This window comes from Hemiscyllium ocellatum, chromosome 20, assembly GCF_020745735.1.
Source record: "Hemiscyllium ocellatum isolate sHemOce1 chromosome 20, sHemOce1.pat.X.cur, whole genome shotgun sequence".
In the NCBI taxonomy this organism is placed as follows: Eukaryota; Metazoa; Chordata; class Chondrichthyes; order Orectolobiformes; family Hemiscylliidae; genus Hemiscyllium; species Hemiscyllium ocellatum.
The window spans coordinates 4,065,194-4,087,478 of NC_083420.1; the positions used below are offsets into that span (position 1 = coordinate 4,065,194).

The 22,285-nt window shown below is 39.3% G+C and overlaps 1 protein-coding gene across 2 annotated transcripts in view; it reads right to left on the reverse strand.

The window, feature by feature from the left end:
- abcc1 (ATP-binding cassette, sub-family C (CFTR/MRP), member 1) overlaps positions 1–22,285 on the reverse strand; it is a 104,339-nt gene that overhangs the window by 21,711 nt on the left and 60,343 nt on the right. For both annotated transcript variants that reach the window (XM_060840425.1, XM_060840424.1), the window contains exons 14-22: positions 21,873–21,960; positions 21,067–21,136; positions 19,969–20,095; positions 15,966–16,142; positions 13,839–14,006; positions 13,580–13,745; positions 8,098–8,158; positions 6,758–6,905; positions 3,887–4,094 (exon numbers count right to left, since the gene is read on the reverse strand). In XM_060840425.1, the coding sequence (XP_060696408.1) occupies positions 3,887–4,094; positions 6,758–6,905; positions 8,098–8,158; positions 13,580–13,745; positions 13,839–14,006; positions 15,966–16,142; positions 19,969–20,095; positions 21,067–21,136; positions 21,873–21,960 (1,213 nt within the window). The remainder of the gene's footprint in view (positions 1–3,886; positions 4,095–6,757; positions 6,906–8,097; positions 8,159–13,579; positions 13,746–13,838; positions 14,007–15,965; positions 16,143–19,968; positions 20,096–21,066; positions 21,137–21,872; positions 21,961–22,285) is intronic.

A 22,285-nucleotide genomic window follows, 5' to 3' on the forward strand; every position in this document is an offset into this window, starting at 1 on the left:
CACATTAGATTTGGGACTGAGTAATGAACCCGGCCAGCTGTTGGATTTGGAGATAAGTGAGCACTTTGGTGACAGTGACCACAATTTGGCTACGTTTACTTAAGCAATGGAAAGGGATAGGTATATACCGCAGGGCAAGAATTATAGCTGGGGGAAAAGGCAATTATAAATGCGATTCGGCATGATTTAGGATACATAGGATGGGGCAGGAAACTATAGGGGATAGGCACAATTGAAATGTGGAGCTTATTCAAGGAACAGCTAGTGCGGATCCTTGATAAGTATGTACCTGTCAGGCAGGGAGGAAATGGTCGAGTGAGGGAGCCGTGGTTTACTAAAGAAGTAGAATGTCTTGTCAAGAGGAAGGAGGCGGCTTATGTAAAGATGAGACATGAAGGCTCAGTTAGTGCACTTGAGAGTTGCCAGTTAGCCAGGAAGGACCTAAAGAGAGAACTAAGAGCCAGAAACGGACATGAGAAATCTTTGGCAGGTAGGATCAAGGAAAACCCTGAAGCTTTCTATCGGTATGTCAGGAATAAAAGAATGGCTTGGGTAAGATCAGGACAGTAGTGGAAAGTTGTGCATGGAGTCCAAGGAGGTAGGAGAGGCACTAAACAGACATTTTTTGTCAGTATTCATGCTGCAAAATACAATGTAGTCAAGGAAAACACTGAGGCATAGGCTATTAGACTAGACAGGATTGAGGTTCATAAGGAGGTGTTAACGATTCTGAAAAAAGTGTGAAAATAGATTAGTCCCCTGGGCCGGCTGGGATTTATCCTAAAATTCTCTGGGAAGCAAGGGAATGGCTTTGATCTTTATGTCATCATTGCCTACACGAACAACGCCAGAAGACTAGAGGATAGCAGTGTTGCCCCTTTACTCAAGGGGGCGAGTAGAGAAAACCCTGATAATTGTAGACCAGTGAGGATTACTTCAATTGGAAAGGTTTATAAGAGATAGGATTTATAACCATCAAGAAAAGGAATAATTTGATTAGGGACAGTCAACACTTTTGAGAAGGATAGGCCATGCCTCACAAATCTTATTGAGTTCTTTGAGAAGGCGACCAAATAAGTGGATGAGGGTAATGTGGTTGATGTGGTACATATGGATTTTGGTAAAGTGTTTGATAAGGTTCCCCACAGTAGGCTATCGCAGAAAATACAGAGGTAAGGGATTGTGGGGGATTTAGCAGTTTGGATCAGGAATTGGCTAGCTGAAAGAAGGCAGAGGGTGGTGGTTGATGGGAAATGTTCATCCTGGAATTCAGTTACTAGTGGTATATCACAAGGATCTGTTTTGAGGCAACTGCTGTTTGTTATTTTTATAAATGACCTGCATGAGGGCATGGAAGGATGGGTTAGTAAATGTGCGGAAGGCACTGAAGTCGGTGGAGTTGTGGACAGTGCCAAACGATGTTGCAGATTATAGATGGACATAGATAAGCTGCAGAGATGTGCCGAGAGGTGGCAAATGGAATTTAATTTGGAAAAGTGAGAGGTGATTCACTTTGGAAGGAGTGACAGCAATAAAAAAAAAAGAGTACAGGGCTAATGGTAAGATTCTTGGTAGCATGGATGAGCAGAGAGATCGCGATGTCTATGTACACAGATCCTTGAAAGTTGCCACCCAGGTTGATAGGGTTGTTAAGCGGCATACAGTGTGTTAGCTTTTATTGACAGAGGGATTGAGTTTCAGAAACATGAGGTAATATTACAGCTGTACAAAACTCTGGTGCAGCCACGTTAGGAATATTGTGTACAATTCTAGTCAAGAAATTATAGGAAGGTTATGGAAGGGTGCAGAAGAGATTTACCAGTATGTTGCATGGCATGGAGGGAAGGTCTTATGAGGAAAGGCTGAAGGACTGCAGACTGATTTCGTTGGAGAAGGTTGAGAGGTGACTTAATTAAGACATACAAGAGGTTTGGACAGGGTGGACAGCTAGAGCGTTTTTTTCCTCAGATGGGGATGGCTAGCACGAAGGGACAAAGCTCTAAATGGAGATGTGATAGATATAGGACAGAGGTCAGAGGTAGTGTCTTTATTCATAGAGTAGTTGGGGCGTGAACACCTCTTCCCGCAAAAGTAGTAGACTTGCCAACTTTAAAGGACATTTTAATGGTCATGGGATAAACATATAGCTGATAATGGAATAGTTTGATTAGATAGGCTTCAGATTGGTTTCACAGGTCAGTGCAACATGAGGGCCAAAGAGCCTGTACTGTGCCATAGTGCTCTATGCTCTAGGAGAACAATGCATGGAGATGGTAGAGATTGCAAGACTGGTATTATTCCCAAGTCTTCTCAAAACCCGCTAACAGGCTTTATTATCAAGACAAAAGTTGGTACACTTCATGTTCAAGAGGGTATGGAATCAAAAAGCTCAAGTTGGGTCAAATGTGACACTACAGCTGCATCAACATCAAGTTACACTGCAGAAATTCACCAAAGCTCTTCTGACAGCACTTCTAAACACAATTTCTCCCACCTCAAAAGGAGAAGGGCAGCAAATATGTGGGAACACCACAAGCTCCAAGTTCCCCTCCATACCCCTCACCATCCTGACTTGGAAATATCTTGCCATTCCTTCACGGTCGCTGGGCCAAAATCCTTGAATACCCTCCCTAACAACATTGTGGGTAAGCTCATAGCCCAGAGTCTGCAGCGATTATAGAGACAGAATCATACAGCATGGAAGCTGACCAATATCCACACTGACCAGGCTTCCGAAATGGAACACAGTCAGAGCCATACGGCTTGGGCATGCAACTTATCATCACCTTCCCAAGGGCAATTAGAGATCGCAATAAATTCTGACTCACTCACATCCCCTAAACATATGAAAAAAACAAACAAACAGTGTGTCAACACCTGTGGCCATGGAGAGATCTGGATGGGGCACAGGCAACGGTTAAATCTAGGGTGGGAGGGAAGCACAAAGGCAGCTAAATTGAAAGTCCCTTTCTCTGTGATGAACAAATTCATGAACCCTCCACACTTTCTTTTAAAAGCCTGAAAACAGGAGAAATGAGGAGTTTGGACAGAATGGTAATAATGAAACAGAAACAAAAATCAATAGTTGTCTTTACTGCCTGGGACGATTCTAGGATAGAGGCGGGTTTGGCAGAGAAAAAGACAGTGGGGCCCAACAGAACTCTATATCTCTTTTAACCAAATCTGGCAATGAATGGTTACGCAAGTTGTGACCCAAAAAGTTTGCATTCTCAGATTTGAAGCTGTGTAGACAAGGGACATAGAAGGAAAACAGTGGAATTCTTTCCCAGAAAAAAAAAATCAAGAATGGAGTAGAGGATGACTATATAAGCTGAAGAAACAAACATCTGCAGTTGCACTATTAAAGGACAGGAAACTAAAGAGCAGGGGATTGCCATTTTTTTTCAAAACATACAGTGGTGGTCTACAGTGGGAGGGGGAGATTTCAAGGAAGTTCCCATAACAAGGACTGCATCAGTTCAAGAAGGTACCTCACTACCACCTTCACCATGGCAATTAAGGACGGACAATCAATAACGAGCTAGCCAGCAACATACTCATTCTATGAACAAATTCTTAAAAGTTAATTATCCTATTTTGGAAAGTGTAAAAATGTGCTGCTTCGAACTTTATGCAAACTAAAATTCATGGGTTCATTACTGGTTAGGATATTATTACTGGTGTTATTAACAGAATCCATGTCTCAAAAGCAACAAGTTATGAAAATAAAGTAAAGTACTAATAGTATATGCAATTATCCAATCATGGTCAAAATGCCATGGATTAAAACACAACTGAACTCAACACATTTTTCAGAATTAGTAACGTTTTTGACATACTTTATATTACATTGCAAATCAAAGACTATTTTACTTTTTAAACAAACCTTGAGTAACTCCGAGTGCACCGTACACTCCTAGTCTGAGTGAAGTATGCTCCTGGGTTCCATTAATAACTGGATCATCTGTCCATAAACTCAACCAGTAATTAGAGGATAAGGAGGCTATATGTTGGCATAGGTAGAAAAGAACAATGCAGAAAGAAATGCAGATCCCAATCGCCTTCATGTATGCCCAGAAAACAGAGAGTTTTACCTATGATTTTGAAAAAAAAATGAACAAAATTTAGTGAAAGGGATAAAAATGTGAACAACTATTTACAAGAAAAATGTAAAGTTTAAAAATAAAGGATACTTATTAAAAACCTTAGGTTCACACTCAAGATAGACAAATACTTCACTGCACCGGAGGAATTCCGTTAGCTTTTAGTTTTACTGCTGTGAGGAAGTGAAAATACAGTATCTCGACTTTATCAAGCATAAAGAAGTTACAACACAGGATTACATCCTTGGAAGATGCAAGTATGGAGGAAGCAAAATGTTAACTAGACATCATAATGATAAATAGTGACTAAACTGCCTATCCCAATCCCAGCTTTTAGTTAGTTGAAAATAAAGCCTTTTTACCATCCTCTTAGTAGCAACTGACATTTCCAAATTAAATGATATCCACCTCTGCCCACCAGGAAATGGACTGAAATTACCCAAAACATTTGGATGGCACGGTGGCTCAGTGGTTAGTACTGCTGCCTCACAGCTCCAGCGTCCCAGGTTCGCTTCCAGCCTCAGGCAACTGTCTGTGTGGAGTTTGCACGTTCGCCCAGTGTCTGCATGGGTTTCTTCCGGGTGCTCCAGTTTCCTCCCAGGTCAGGTGAATTGGCCATGCTAAATTGTCCATAGTGTAAGGTGTAAAAAAATGAGGTCTGCAGATGCTGGAGATCACAGCTGAAAATGTGTTGCTGGTTAAAGCACAGCAGGTTAGGCAGCATCCAAGGAATAGGAAATTTGACGTTTTGGGCATAAGCCCTTCATCAGGAAGCCCTTCCTGATGAAGGGCTTATGCCCGAAATGTCGAATTTCCTATTCCTTGGATGCTGCCTAACCTGCTGTGCTTTAACCAGCAACACATTTTCAGCATAGTGTAAGATGCATTAGTCAGAGGGCAATGGGTCTGGGTGGGTTACTCTGAGGGTTGGTGTGGACTGGTTGGGCCAAAGGGCCTGTTTCCACACTGTAGGTAGTCTAATCTAAATCATTTCTGAAAGCAAAGAAGGCCAATTTTCATCTATCGCTCTGAACAAGATTTCAGAGGAGAAAGACCAGCATCTAACATATTATGTCATCCCAGTCAGCCAATGTAAAAATAAAACAGGTACCTATTTATGTGAAGTTTGAAGGTAAATTGTAAAAATACGATATAGACATACATAATCTAGTCTATTAAACAAATGCCAACCAAGGTAGCAAAATATTTACTTTCTAGAACATTAGTGCCATGTAGTTAAGAATTTGAAATCAGTATATTTATAAGTAGCAAATAACGTCTTTTCAAGTATACACCAAAATAAATGGCTTTTCATCCTCAGTAATTGCCGAGACCACAGTGATGCTTGTTTCTTCTTTAATGTTAAAAAGTGTACTATTTGGCAAACCCATCAACAAGTATCATTGACAGCATTGATTAGATGCTCACGGGTTAGACCATCTTCCTCACCAAGGGGATAGATCCGGACTTAATTACTTTTTTTTAAAAATGGTTGATGGGATGTGGTCATCGTTGAATAAGCCAGTATTTGTTGTCCATCCCTAATTGCCATTAAGGTAGTGGCAAGCTGCCATCTTGAAGCACTTTTGTTTTTGGATGCAAGGAGGATTGTGTTCTTCATATGGAGTACTGATTGTGGGGCTTCCCACCCCTGTCCAATTTGTTCACCAGACCTGGGCATTGCTGCCGATGAAGCATTTACTGCCAAAGCATGACTGCTTGAGACAAGATGGCCTTGAGCTGCCCTCTGCAACTGCTGGCATCTTTGGAGTGCAGGGACACCAACAGGGCTATTAGAGGGGGAGTTCCTAGATGTTAACCCAGCAACAATGGAATGAATATCAAAAAAAATTTCAAGTCAGGATGGCATGCCATCTGGAGGGAAACTTACAGATGGTGGAGTTCCCAAGTACCTGCTGAGATGCGAATTGAATCATTGAACATTAACAATAGTCCAATAATATTACCCTCTTCACTCATTTATGCAGCAACTAAATAGAGTCACAGAGATGTACAGCATGGACACAGATCCTTTGGTTCAACCCGTCCATGCCGACCAGATATCTCAACCCAATCTAATCCCACCTGCCAGCACCCGGCCCATATCCCTCCAAACCTTCCTATCAAGACTGCCACATTGGATTCATAACCAAACTATCCAAAATTGGCTCATGCAGGAAAGCAACAGAACTATGTCGTAATCAGGAAAGCTCCAAGGATATATCCCAGTAAGGCCTTTCTGCGAGAAGCCCAACCAACACGTTGTGACAGTAGTAGCAACAGCAGTCCTATAACTGAATGAATCTCAGAGCAAATTATTGAACCTGGTACAGAATTTTCAGTGGTTACAGTATGCCTCTACGGCTGGGTACGCAATCCAAAGGGAAGTCAGACATATGTTGTAGACCTAACAAGATGCTGCAGGACCTGTCCACAAACAGTAGATTTTCCCCGTCAGCCAAACCTGGGCAGTAACCACATACAAAGCCAAGGAATATATTGTGCACCCACACAGGCTACTAGCTACAGCACAGTGCATCAGCAATGTCAACCTTCTGCTTAGAACCTAGTAAATCAGCAACCAGATTTACTTGTTAGTGTTTCTCTCATCGTATATTGAGAAAGCAGATGTAATCATTGATCAGTTTCCTTACCCTACCAGTCAGAGCTTTATCAGCTTCTGTCAGTTTCACACCAGCTGCTTGCTTTGCTGCTTCGCTGGCTCCGGGCAGATTTGGAGCGTTTTTCTGCTGGGAAGGCGTGGCTTCCGCATCATGAGTAACTGAGTTTATGTTGATAAAACTGCAATCATCAAAAGAGAAACTAAAATTAGAGTGGTCTTTCTTTGGCCATCTATTCTGAAAAGTGATAATGAAGGATTTGACTGAATTTACTGGAAGAGAAACATGGGAAACTGATGCTAATGTAACTTTAATTCCCAATGTCATACATAATTAAAATCACTTACACACTCAGCCTTTAACCCTGATCCAAACTGAGCTATCAGTGAAAATCTGATCTTCAAGTGCCATTGTCTGGATTATTCTTTGTTTTAAACATTTTGGGGATAACATCAATCACCTTTTGTGATCATGTGCTTAAACATTTCTGTAGGCATTAACTTCGCCTTTATATAATGTACATTGAATAAAAGCAAAATACTATAGAAACCTGAAATGAAGGTAAAATGCTAGTGAAAGCTGGTCTGGCAATGCCTGGGGGTGATGCAAAAGTGACCAGAAGCTAACAAAAGTTCTGACCGGTAAAGACATTGCATCAATTTTTATATTGGATTTTTCTGCAAACAAATAAGAGAAACATTTCTCTCTTCACAGGTGTTGCCAGACCCATTGAGTTTCTCCAGCACATTGTTTTTAACTGCCTCATATCCTCCTCTCTGACTTGCTTAGAAATTCATTGGGTATGACACGAGCATCCAGGTGGATGAATACAGACATTTCTTCTATACACTAGAGACAGAGGACTAACAGGCAGCCACAGAATTGTCAGTTTGATACAGATGGTAGGAAAGATACTGCAAGAATGTAGGAAATTGGAGCACAGGCCATTCAAGCCTGCTCTACTTTTCAACAAGCTTGTGGTTGATCAGATTGTAACCTCTAGTCTACATTCCTGCATATCTCCAAAATCTACCTCTGCCTCAAAAATACAAAGATTCTGCATCTACTGCCTTTGAGGAAGAGAATTCCAAAAGGAGAAAAAAAAAGTGTTTCCTCATTTCTATCTTAAAATTCTGACCCCTACCTCTGCCTCATTCAAGTTTCTGTGTCTCGTATTCGGCAAATCATTGGGGAAATGAGTACAAGAAAAAATTCACACCACACCTGCTGTTTCATTGCATTAGGCAACAAAAAGCTTAGTAAATTTGATATTTCATACCATTAACAAATATTGAAACATTGATTCAAATGTAATTAAAAGACAATTCATTTCAGTATACAGTGACAGCTCAAAATGTGAAGAGACAGCATACCTTCGGAGGAAATTTTGTGGTGACTTTTGTGGACTAACAGGGTGGAGACTTTGCCCCATTTCTGCTTGGTCATCAAATCCAAAGCATGAAAGAGAATTCAAAATTGAAACATTTAGCATCACCCCATTAGGTTGACAGGTGCAGAGCAATTATGGTAACAAATTAGATAAATCCAAAAATGCAGTAACACCTGTTTGACAGAATCTACCAGCAGCAAGCAACAGGCAGAAACAAATTTCTATTGCGTTTTGAAATAGAGCAATCTTCAGATACACTCAAATATTTAAACTGCATGCTTTTTCTTAAAACACAAGTTTACAAATAAAACGTTTTGTTCTCCATTTACCTACCAACCACACCAACCTCCAGAATGCACAAAGTGGACACAAAATTATGTCGGAGTTTAGTAGACCACAGATATTAACCAGTTGATTACTGACATAGTGAACCTACATTGGTTACGTCAACAGGGAGGAACATTTGGTAAAGGACACAGGAACAGAAAAAATGAAAGCAAAGCAAAACTGTCTCACTGCAAATAACGGCAACTTGTATAAAGTACCAAGCACCTCACTTTCAATCAGAAATGCTGACCAACCCGTTACTATCAGAGTGTAATGGAATAAAGAAGCTGACAGCCATTGCATGCAGTCACGCAAGGTGGAGAATGGGATTAGATTGATAACCTGGACTTCAGTTCCTTGGTTTTAGAAACAAGAAGAATCTCCTTAGCTCGAAAGTCTCACCAGTATTTATTGCAATTTGCAAAAACAGCAAGTCAATTTGACACACTTTGTTCAAACGGGAGAACTTTCCAACTTTCTATTATGTTCTCAAACAGCATTTAAGTCAATTTACATCAATTTAGGTGACATACATTTAACTCAGCAATTTTAACAATTTTCTACAAAGATGAGTACACTACAATATTTCCAAGCAAATACAACTGAACAAGGATGCAATTAAAAGCACTGCAAAACTTTGCACACAGTGTTAAAAATGCATATTTATAATGCATTTCCCTTGAACATTGCAGTGGGGGGGGGGGGGGGGGGGGGGGGGGGGGGATAAGAGTAACTGGCCATTCCAAAATGAAAGACTGCTCAAAACGTGCTGTATTATAATGTCAGGGCAAAACAATGAATCCAATTCAGGAAAAAAATCCAAGCAGTTTATGAAGCGGGCTGCCTCTAAATTAAACATTACGCAGCCAAAGTAAATTAAAGTTGAATAGGAATACGAACAGCTTAGAAGTCAGTGTGTCACTTTACAAGATCCTAACATTGAACAGAAGTATTATTTTGTACCTGAGTAGAAACAGTTTCCTCAAGTTCAGAAAAAGCTTTTGTCTTGCATTCATCAGGACAATGCAAGAATTCCAAATTTCAAACAAACAATCACAACAATTTATATCAGGGGAAAACAAAAGCAAAGGCTGAATGATTGACAAATCTATTGGTTGAGGCATTGTCATGAGAAAGCATCAAGGAACATGGCTATGACTGAAATACAGCGTCAACTTATCAATCACAGCATCCTTTTCTCCTGTAGCATTACAGATCGCTTTAATCATTTGAAATTTGGCATTCTTGTGTTTGCCCTAATGAGCTCAAGATGAAAAGCTTCAACAGTTGACACCCTTTTCAGCAAGTCTCGAGTTATAGTGATGTACAGCACAGAAACAGACCTTTCGTTCCAACTGGTCCATGCCAACCAGATATCCTAAAGGGATCTAATTCCATTTGCAGCACTTCACCCATTTCCCTCCAAACTCTTCCTCTTCGTGTACCCATCCAGATGCCTTTTAAATGTTGTAATTGTACCAGCCTCCACAACTTGCTCTGGCAGCTCATTCCATACACGTACCACCCTCTGCATGAAAAACATATCTCTGCAGTCCTTTTCCATTTTCCCTCTCTCACCCTAAACCTGTGCCCTCTAGTTCTGGAATCCCCCACCCCAGGGAAGAGACCTTGTCTATTTATCCTATACATGCCCCTCATGATTTTGTGAACCTCCATAAGGTCACCCTTCAGCCTCTGACGCACCCAGGAAAACAGCCCCAGACTATTCAGCCTCTCCCTCTAGCTCAAACCCTCCAACCCTGGCAACATCCTTGGAAACCTTTTCTGGAATTCTTTCAAGTTTCCTGTAATACCATATGAATGCAATAATGTTATACTGCAGTCATACTTCACATCATCAGATTGAGTCTTAGAATAGCCTGCTTTAAATATATCAGCTCTCAAGCACTGCGTGAGTAAAAGTAAATAATATACTTCATATTTACAGTCCTGGCTTAGCGACAGAGGTTTTATTGTCACATTCTGTTACGAGGTTGAACGGACATCCTGAACAGTTTTTAATCATGGCCAATGGAAGAAATGCCTTTGCCGGATATGCTTAGAAAATGGTACATCCCTTTCCATCTCATTACACTGTGCTCCATTAAAATGATTAGATATCTTCAATAAGTAATTTTTGTGTTAAGATTTAAAAAATCAGGCTGTTTGAATATCCAACACAACAACATAGTTTTTTTAAATTGTTAGAAATGAGTACAGAAAATGCTAGAAATAGGACTGAAACAATAGAGGTGGACCATTCAGTCCCTCGGGCCTGCTTAGTCATTCACTTAATTAGGGCTGATCATCTTCACTACTTTTTCTTATAAATTTGTAAAGTTATTACATACATAATAACTATCTTCCATCTCAGTTCTTAAAGCTCCTATTGCTCCTTGTATTCATACCATTTGGCTGAGTTTGACATTGCTACTATCTGTTGCAAAAAAAATGCTTCCCGATTTCAGTAGATTCAAAATGTATATGTAGCACAAAGCAAACGATTCATCCAAATTAATCCATGCTGGTGCATATGCTCTATACAAGTTTCTTCCCATTACATCTCACCACTCCGCACTGTTCTATTTCTCTTTCTCTTTCTCATTTACTCATCTAGTTTCCTTTCAAAACTATCCAAGCTTTTCCTGGAGCCAGTAAATTCCATAATCATATTGAAAAAAAACCATATTGAAGAAATAAATTACTTATTACTTCACTGCTGGAATTAAATGGTGCTGGCATTTTCAGTGTAAGTGTGGGGGAGGGACTGGGAAGAGAGAACAGTGCAGACATGGAGCAGGAATGGGAAGGGAGATTACTCTCCCATGGTCCATACAGGATTTGAATAGTTTAGTTCCTGATCCCTTGTTTCGACTCTCCCACAAAAGGACATAATTTCTCCAAATCTATTTCAATTGGATCATCGTACAATTTCTGTTACTGTGGCAAATACAAGCTAAGGATCAACCATCAATGCAGGTACACTAATGCCTGACTAGAAAGGCTAGGTCACATTTTCAGATATGAGCAGAGTGATTAACTTTCGCCACTATACACAACTCACTATATTTTAGTTTTCTCTTTTGCACCATTTGGAATCTCTGAATCCTGACCCTTGCCAAACTCAAAACATCTTTCATGCACTGGAAAATTCTACCTGTTTGCTTCGCTTTGAATTTCCAGCACGTTCATGTTTTCCTCTTTATGTCATTCAAGATCATTGTAGAAGTACAATTTTAGTAAAATCAATTTATAAATTATTTAATAATAAAATATCACTATGCCAGGTCTCGAAGGTCAAATTATTCTCACACGCAATTGCCTACATGAAAGTTGGTGTGTTGGATATTTTTACTTCAAAACTCATGCATCTACAGGTTTCTTTCCTGCTATGCTGCCGGATATTAAAAAGGCAATACAAACCTTCCTCGTCTTCCACACTTTTGTCAGTAACTGCATGATGACAGGAAAGCAAGTCATTGATCATTCAGAGAAAGATAATTTAAACTGCAGCAGTTTGCAGTAAGACAAGTATCAAGTGTTTACAAATTGACATTAGAAAATCATAAGAGCTTTACGTATCTGCTCCATGCTAAATTACTTCGAGACAAAAATGTATATTCCATAAAGTCAGCCAGTTGCATCTAAAATCATTGTTACACTTTTTGATTGGTCCAGTTCCAACATAAAAGGTGTCTCCAAAGAACTAAATCATTTAAAAACAAAAAAGTGACATTAAAAAATTTTAACAATACAAAAAGAACACAATACATTAAAATAAAAATTCCAAAAATGAAACTGGCTGAACCTCTGACCCAAATTCTCACTGAAATATGGCAGATTCCAAATAGCACCAATCAACTCCCCAAGGTCTGTTCATCTACAAAAGGTCCAAATCAGTAGTGTGATTGACTACTTTCCACTTGCCATGATAAGTACACCTCCATCAACAATCAACAAGCACAATGCCATCCAGGACAAAAGCAGCTTGCTAAGTGGGTATCCCCATCCACATCCTTCAATATTCACTCCCTCCATGCCAGCATTCACTCCCTCAGCCCCACTAACAGTAGAGTGTATTATTTGCAAAATACACTGCAGCAACTCCCCATGGCTCCTTCAACATCTTCCATATCCACAACATCTACCTGCATAAAGGACAAGGGCAGCAGATACACAGTACATCACTGCCTCATACATTTCCTCTGTGCTTCCCAACATCCCAATTTGGAACTCACCACCATTCATCCATTCACTGTCACAGGGTTAAAAACATGGAACTCACTCCTTAACAGAACATGTGGGTGTACCTATACCAGATGGATTAAAGGAACACTGCAGCAGTGACATCATGCGAAGTAGTGGAACTATCACTGGACTAAGAATGCAGAATCCCAGCCTTATATCTTGGGGACATCAATTTGAATCTCATCAAATCGTGAAATTTGAATTCAATTAAACAAAATAAAAACTAGAAAAAAACATTATCCATTGTCAATTGCAGCAATGCCCTTTCAGAAAGGGAATCTGCCTTATCTGATCCATCCTACATACAATTTCAGACTCATAGCAATGTGGTTAACTTCTAACTGCCCTCAGACAGTTGGCACAACCAGTGACACCAGTAAGGACTTTTAGAAACCAAGATGACAGCAGCTCACTATCACCATCACCATCAAGACCAATTAGGGATAGCTGGCCTTGCCAAATGACACACACACATTCAGGGAACAAAAAAAAAATTCAGTTTCCGAACATGAAATTCACTCATCTAACTGACTGTACAATTTCAGTAGGATATATTTATAACACCTAAACAAATAATGTCTGGCTTTCCGTAGCAGGTACTTCTGCAGTATTAGTTGCAACTTGCATTCACAGCACCTTCAACACAGTAAAACATCCTAAGTTGCTCCCTGGCAACAGAATGTCACAAGAACATTTGACACTGTACCAAACCTTTGATTTAAGTACAGATGTTGAAGTCGGACGAACAACAACGCAGGAACGTAACGTCACCAATTATCTGACACCTAGCAAACAGCCATCCAGATGAAATCAAAGAGTTTAAAGTTACATTAAACAGCACTGGTAGGAGTCAATATTGAAAAAAAGTGCTTTTGCACAGCACAACTAACCTTCATTTTCTGTCGGAGCATATGTACGTAGGAACTCTGCAAATGCTCCATTTTGCATTAAGAGCTCCTTGTATGTTCCTGACTCTGAAATTTTCCCATCAACCATCACAAGAATCCTATCCACTTGAGGCAGGAAGCTAACACTATGTGTCACCAAAACACGAGTCTGTAAATAAAGATATTTTTAACCAAATGCATTTAAGAAATAGGTGGAGGAGAAAGCATGTAATGGAAATACCAAGTTTCTAAGGTCGCTCACCTTGCCATGGAGTAAACCTCTGGGTCCAATGACTTTATCAAAAATATGTCGACCAACATGTGCATCAACTGCAGAGAGTGGGTCATCCAGAAAATAAACAGAATTTTTGCTGTAAACTGCTCGAGCAAGACTCACCCTTTGCTTCTGCCCACCTGATAAATTCACCCCCTGTAGAGGAAACCAAATTAAATTAATGAATGAATTGACTGTCGCTGAAAGGTGCAGCAGGCAGTGAAGAGAAACTGTACGTTATGATTCATAGCAAGAGGATTCAAGCACAGGCACAAGAATGTCTTTCTGCAATTACACAGGGTATTGTTAAGGCCACATGGAGAATATGGTGTGCAGTTTTGGTCTCCTTATCTGTAGAAAGATGTTCTTACTATAGAGGGAACGCAGTGAAGATTTACCAAATTGATTCCCGGACAACAGGATGGATGAAGAAGGAGAGATTGAGTGTGTTAGGATTGTATTTACTGGAGTTTAGGAGTATGAGAGGGATCTCTTGAAAACCTGTAAAATTCTAGACAGGTTAGATACAAAAAGGTTGCTTCATTTGGTGGGCAAGTCCAGAACCAGGGTTATATGTTTAAGGATAAGGGGTAAGCATTTTAGAATTGAGATTAGGAGAAATTTCTTCACCAGAGAGAGAGAGAGGGGGGGGTGAGCCTGTGGAATTCACAACCACAGAAAAATGGCAGAGGCCAAAACGTTCTGTTTTCAAGAAGGTGGTAGACATACTTTGCGGCTAAATGGATCAGGGATATGGAAGTGGAGCTGGATTAGGGCACTGAGCTCAAATGAACAGCCGTGATCTTTTGAATAGAACAGGCTCTATTCCTATTCTTATGTTTCTATGCAATTCCAATTTAGACATTTAAATATCTTATCCTGCTTAAGAAAGCCTTTGGTTTTGGATGTAAGCGTATTATTCATTTTGCAATAGATCACTACACTAACATCTGGTGCCTTCAGGGTAATAAACCGATTTTTTTTTAATGTATCTGGACTGTAATTCCTGGAAACCTCTACACCTTGCATTTGGTTCATTACAGACTGAAGAACAGCACACAGCAGTGGAAAGGGACAAGTGAAAACAGAACCTTTCTTTCTCCAAAGTTACCAATGTCAATCATTGGTCATTGACAGCTCTGTTGCATAATCAAATACTTTTTTGGAAATTCAAAGAGATTTAGGACTCAGTAAATAATGAGAACTAAAAGTGCTGCTTTTGGTGGCCAAATCTCTCCATTACCATCTCAGCAAGTTGCTCACAAACACAGACTCCTTCAAAAGCATGTGCCAAACCCACAAACTTCACTACCCAGGAGTAAGGCAGCAGGCATATGATAACACGACACCACCAGTTTTACGACTAATGGGCTAAAGTCCAAAAATTCCCTCTCTAACAGTACTTTAAATACTCCTACACCCAAAGAACTCAGTGGTTCAAGAAGGCAGCTCACCACCATCTTCTCCAGGGCAATTAGGGATGGGTAATAAATGCTGGCTGAGCCCAGATCCCATGTACAAAAGAAAGCAAGAAATACAAGGAATACTCAACATGAAGAATAGAATTCTCATATTTCATTCAACTTAATTTTCATTCCTCTTTTTAACCTTCCAGTCATGATGATGTTCAGGATATTTTATATTTGCTAACCAGACAACAACTTGCTAATACTCAATAACTGATTTATTCATTTCCAATCACTGCTTGTTCTTACCACAGACCCCAAGTAATCCAACAAAAAAAAAATTCAAATTCACCTTGTAGCAAATAGTAGGCACAAATTCCTCTGAGCTGTTAAGTGGAGTTATGTACAGATTTGCTATCAGCACAGTAACGAGGCTGGAAGGCCCATCGCTATCCCTAATATTCCTATATATGTACTGAAGTAGTTACCATGCACTCTGCTTATTATATAACACTTTTAACTATTCTTTTCCATTATAATGCTATGGGGTGCAATATGAGATTCACCAATACTGATCAATCCATCAACCTACACAAGGAAAATCACTGGCCTACAGTCATTTTAAACCATTAACTACAGATTTTGACTGTATAATAACCAGATCTCAGGAGTATAGAGTTCAGTTGTTTAACGAAAATGCATACTGCACCTTCTCGCCTATTTCGGTCTCATCTCCTGCAGGCAGGGTCTCCAGATCAGGTAGAAGTGCACAGCCTTCAACCACTTTTCTGTACCAATCTCCCATTAATTCCTGACCAAAGATAATATTCGCTCTTAAAGATGCATTTTGGATCCATGCTTGCTGTGGGACATATGCAACTGAGCCCTGCAAATGAACAGAAGTAATCAAAGAATAACTTTGTCAGTTTAGTCCTCGATGTAATAAATATGTTTGAATAAACAAGCATTACAGCTAGTATTGCACAATAAACGTTACAAACAAGGAAATGTTTTTATTAATATTTGTTCCTATTTATCTATAAATTAACACCTTTAAAACAAAACCTGTTAGCAAGCAAAGCAAAATAAAATTATTCCACATGGCATGACAGGACAGATGGTGGATTTTTTCACCAAATAGTTTTGTTTGTCCACAGGGACATTCAAACCTTTGGGCTTTTGATAAAGGTTGGGACATGTGGAATCAGAAGTCAAATGGCTGAATGAGTAGAAAACTGGCTGAACTCAATACAGGTGAACAAGGGTAAAGGATGATTTCCAAAATGTGGAGAAAGCAAGCAGAGTTTGAAAAAAAAATGTCAGTGCTGAAATCACAATTATTCAAGAGTTAAGTTAACGAACTGGATTGATACACACCATTTGCAGATGACAAACCAGTAACAGCCAACTCCAAAAGACAATACATGATCCATCAATACCGATCAATCTATCATCCTATAGACATTATAAACCATTAACTACAAACTTTTATTTGACTCTAAAATTAGTCAAATCTCAGGAGTATGCATCAAGAGACAATAATGCATTGGAAAACTTGCAGACTGGACAGTTAAGTACCAAATAAACTTCAGCATTAATAAACTGGAGGTTTGGTAGGAAAAAGAAGAAGCATTACCCATATCCTTACAAAATAATCATTGGCTTGGGATACAAAAGGCAAATGAGCTTCAGGATACAAATGAGCAAATCTTCAATAGCAAGTCAGTTCTGCAAAGCAAAGTACTAATAAGACAGTATTTCTAGGAGAGTAGAATTTAAAAATTGAGAGATATGTTAAACTTGTATAAATCCTTGGTCAGACTACACTGGAGATTACTGTACACAAATCTGCTATATAAAAATGATGCACTTTTCTCCATTGTTATGGCAAGAACTAGTGACAAAGATGACACCATCCAAGAAACTGCAACGATTGGGAATTTGATTGTTGTTTTGAGTAAGGAGCATCACTTCCTAACAGCACTGTAGAAGTATCTACACCAGACAGACTGTATGGTTCAAGACAGCAACTCATAACCACCTTCTCACCAGTTCCGATGGTTGAGCAACAAAAATTAATGCGAGGAATAAGAAAAAGAGTAGTATAGTGACTATAAACAGATCACCCAACTGGACTTTATATGAGTATAAGTGTCCTGATTGGACTAGATTAGCAGCCCCAATCAGAGGCTGACGTAAAAAGGGATACTAACACTTTGGTTCCTGACTCTGTCAGAGGCCGTATTATAGTCAAGGACTGTTTGTGTAACTAAAGAGTGACTTGGTGATGGATAATGGTCTCTTAAGAATTATTATTTCAAGTAGATATTCAGCCCTTTGAACGTGGTGTCTCATTTAAATGAGATCATGGCTGACCTCTGGCTTCACACCACTTTCCTGTAATATCGCCAGTTCTCTTCATATGTTTAATCTGGAAAAATTTAGCAATCTCAGTCTGGAAAATACTCAACAACTGAAATATCACAGCCCTTTAGAATAGAGAATTCAAAAGATGTAACACTCTCAAGGGAAATCAATTCTGTTATCTCAATTTTAGAAGATCTGCCATTATTCTGAGACTATGTTTCTAGATTCTGTTCTTTACTACCTTAGGGCCACAGTCATTCAGCTCAGCCACACTATAATCCTCACTCCTGTCCATACTAGCTGCAAGAATTTCAAACCTATTGGACAATGTCAAGATTTGAAGCTCCTCCACTCCCACACACTGTAGATCTCTTTACCTTCCTGACTCTGCTGTCCCTGACAGCTGGTACCACAGTGTGGAACAAGGCCATTCAACTCATCATGCCTGCACTGGCTGAACACAAAGTCAGTACCAACCTCCTGTCACAATCCCCACCCCGCATCACTGCATGCTATTGCTATTTAACCAATCTTCCAATGTCCATTTCAAAACTTCAATTAAAGCAGTTTCCATCATGCTTCCAAAACATCGTATTCCATACCTTAACTACTGTGAGGAAAACACCTCTCATCCTGCACGTACGTCTTTTGCAAAGCAATGCACCCTCTGGTTCTCGACCCTCTTACAAGTGGAAAGATTTCCTCTCCATCAACTCTGTTCAGGTATCTCGATTTTTAAAAAAAAGTCTATCAATAAAGTCATTGCAATGTGACTGTCTTCTGGAACAAAACATCCCTCTCTGTCCCATCACAATGTCAATAACTTGAACTTCAGTTCAAAAACCTAAGCTGACGATCCTTAAACCACAGGCAATTACGGCAGATGTGGTTACTATGTATTGCCATTACATCCAGGAGCTCACACATGCTGCAGCTGTGACACATTAACATAATAAAGATGATAGGAGAAGTATAGAAATGTATTTCTGTTCCATCCATTTATGGTTCACAACTCTCAGCTTTGCACACGGGGCACTCCAGCAGCAACGCAGTGTAGAAAAGTATCACTGAGTAAACCCCTGTAGTTACACTCTGTCAAAATCAAGTCACAAAAGACTGGCTTAGCCAGTGAGCTTTCATCTGAAAAATGTTATTTTTCCAAAATATCTGACATGCAGAGACATAAACCAGTACGTTGAACAATGTCCAATTACATGCCTGAGAAAATCATCAATTTTCACCGTACAACAAATAGCTCTTTTTACCAAAATTCAACCAACATAGATGCAAGATTACAAAGCTGAAACTTACAGACTCCCATGGATAATACCACTACACCAACATAGCTACTAGAATGGAACACTAATAAACCTGTCCACCCACTAATATTTTGCTCCAAAGGATTTTCAGATACCAAGTAACAGTAATGCCAACCCACAGTGGTAACTATACACCTAGTTCCAACAGTGAGCCAGGCTAGCTGACTAATCATTGATAATGCCCTGGAGTACTACTTAGAGCTAATGCTCAAGTATTGATTACCATAATGGGCAAATTAGTACCAAAGTATCATCAAACATATTGTCAAAATGCATCTATTGTTCTCCCATCCTGATGAAAACAGTCACAGGTAAATAATTAGAAAATTGACAACAGGGTATTTGAACTGGGTGAGATGCAGAACTGCTACCATGAGCAGCAGAACTCATCACAGAAGGAGTCACTGCATTTACAGAAGCCTCCTGACCACAATATGAATACATATTATACCCACTAAATGACAGTGACAGGATTAGGTGTGAGAAACAGCAGCAATCCAATCATCATTGGCACCAAGCCTTGAAATTTGTAATGATTTGGAGATGCTGGTGTTGGACTGGGGTGTACACAGTTAAAAATCACATAACACCAGGTTATAGTCCAACAGGTTTAATTGGAAGCACACTCGTTTTCGGAGCGACGCTCCTTCATCAGGTGATTGTGGAGGGCTCGATCGTAACACAAAATTTATAGCAAAAATTTGCAATGTGATGTAACTGAAATTATCAATTTTTCAATGTATAATTTCAGTTACATCACACTGCAAATTTTTGCTATAAATTCTGTGTTACGATTGAGCCCTCCACAATCACCTGATGAAGGAGCGTCGCTCCGAAAGCTAGTGCGCTTCCAATTAAACCTGTTGGATTATAATTTGGTGTTGTGTGATTTTTAATTGAAATTACTATGTATCAAGCCTTATAAAGCCTTCAGATTACACCTACACTTCTGCTTAAGTATAACATGCAAGTTCCCTGGTAACCTGGAATTTTGAGACACAACAAGACAACAGGAAGATGCTTTACCTTAACAGCAACATAGCCTTCTTTTTTCTGCATTTCCCCAAGCAACACAGAGAGAAGGGAAGATTTTCCACATCCAACATGTCCCACAATAGCCACAAGAGAGCCTTCAGGAATTTCAATATCAATGCTGTGAGAAAAACAAAAGAGAGCAATAAATGTTTGTACAAGGTAAGAAATTAATATGAAATGGTATTAAAATAAAGTTAGCTGTTTATAAAAGTAGCATTATAAAGAAAAGTAAATTAATTGATCAAATGTTATCCAAATACTAGTATTTCTTTAGTTACAATTTCCTGTGAATTATTTTGCTGTATAAATGAAGGAGAGCAATATTAATTGATCATAACCTGATCTAGCATAGCATACTCATGTAATTAGTTGAAAAGTTACAGTTTATACAATCCGAAGAGCTACATTATAATAGTTAAATCATACTTACTAGATTCTACATCAATTATTTTGCATGCTCAGTATTCAAACATGGTTAATACGGCCAAAGTTTGTAATCAGTTACTCAACACAAGACTATAATTTGTGCTCTGCTCTGTCAACAGACAATATCACACTGTTGAAGGTAGTTATCAGTCATGGAAAATGTAACAGACTGAAGCAGTCTAAGTGCAAATGAAATTAGGCCTGCACAATATCTAGCATTGGGCTGGCAAGTTGCACGTAACGCAAGATTTTACTTCAATTTTTTATCTAGTAACAGCGTATATTATTCCTTGTTTTGAATTTGAGACAGTCATACAATATTCTAATAAGCTAGATTACAATGGCAAGCATTTCCAAAACATCTGTATTGATATCCCAGACTGCCTCCTCAAAACTATTCCCCACAACCCCTCCAGCATTACAAACTAACACACCATCTGTCACCTCCCAAAATTCCTTGTTATATACAATTCTCTCCTAAGCCACTGCTAACATAACTTGAAATATTGCATTACTCAGTAGTACAAACCTGAACATCTTTAGTAAACATTATTTTTTAATTGCCAGTATTAGCATTCTTTGGAATAAATTACAACATCTGCTTAAAACTCCAGAGATACATATAATACTGCAAGGTAGAAATCTATTTGGCTTGCTCCTTACTTGTTCAGGCATGGGGGATCTTCATTGGACCACTTGAAAGTACCATTATGCACAATGATACTGTTCCATGCTGCATAGACAGAAATATAATTTAACTTGCATGGAAGGAAATTAACAATTTCTAGTCCCAGCCGCTTAATTCATCTGCATAGTGCATATGAACCCCAGGTGTAGTTCTTGATAGTTCCTGTGCTAGCCAACATAGTCAGGACTTTACAAAAAATATTAAGGTTCTTCTATCATCCATGAACTTGAGAGAAAGGCTGTCTGCTACTCCAGAATCTACTTAGAAACAATTCTCCAATTCCACCTTACAATCATTGGGACAATTCACAGGAAATATCGATGTAAAAGGGGAAAACAAACAAACAAACAAACTTCCTGCCTTACAAGGAAAGAATGCAAATTGGTTAGTAAATGTGCTATGAACGTTAGGGGTCTTATGCATGTAAGGTAATGACTGACTGTTAATACCATACTTGGATTAAATTTCAACCAGAGTCGAAAAGTGTGGCACTGGAAAAGCACAGCAGGCAGCGGCAGCATCCGGGAAGCAGGACAGTCAACGTTTCAGGCTTCTGCCCAAAACAGACTGTCCTGCTCCTCAGATGCTGCCGCTGCCTGACCTGATGTGCTTTTCCAGCGCCACACTTTTCAATTGACTCTTCTGCACCTGTAGCCCTCACTTTTGCCACAAATAGATTCACTCTTGCAGTGAAACTGTAGGCCATATATCCCAAACCTCCTCAAAAATGTACCCTTTCAGTAGTATGAGTTGCCTGTTCAGAAGAAGGTCCACTACTCACAAGTATGGACTGAATGTCTGTCTACTGTGTCTAAATCCAGTTCCTCATGAGACAGAAATGTTCCCAGGCGCTTCAAGGAAACATTGGCCTGAAGAAAAACAGAAATGCCATTTAGCTAACGTAGTAACTTTGAAATAAATCTAAAAGAAGGCAGCATCAAGTGCTGCTTATTTATATTTTGGCGCATATAACTGGAAATAGTTTAGTATTTTGGTTGCAATACTTCAAGGTTGATGATTTATTCCTAAGACTCCAAAATGTTTCAGCTTGTCAACCTTCAGTCCTATTAGTTTTCCTAGTATTGTTTCATTTAGTGATAGTTTATTTTCCTTTATTTATTCATGGGATGTGGGCCTCACTGTCTGGGCCAGCATTTACTGCATGACCCTATTTGCCCTTGACAAGGTGGTGGT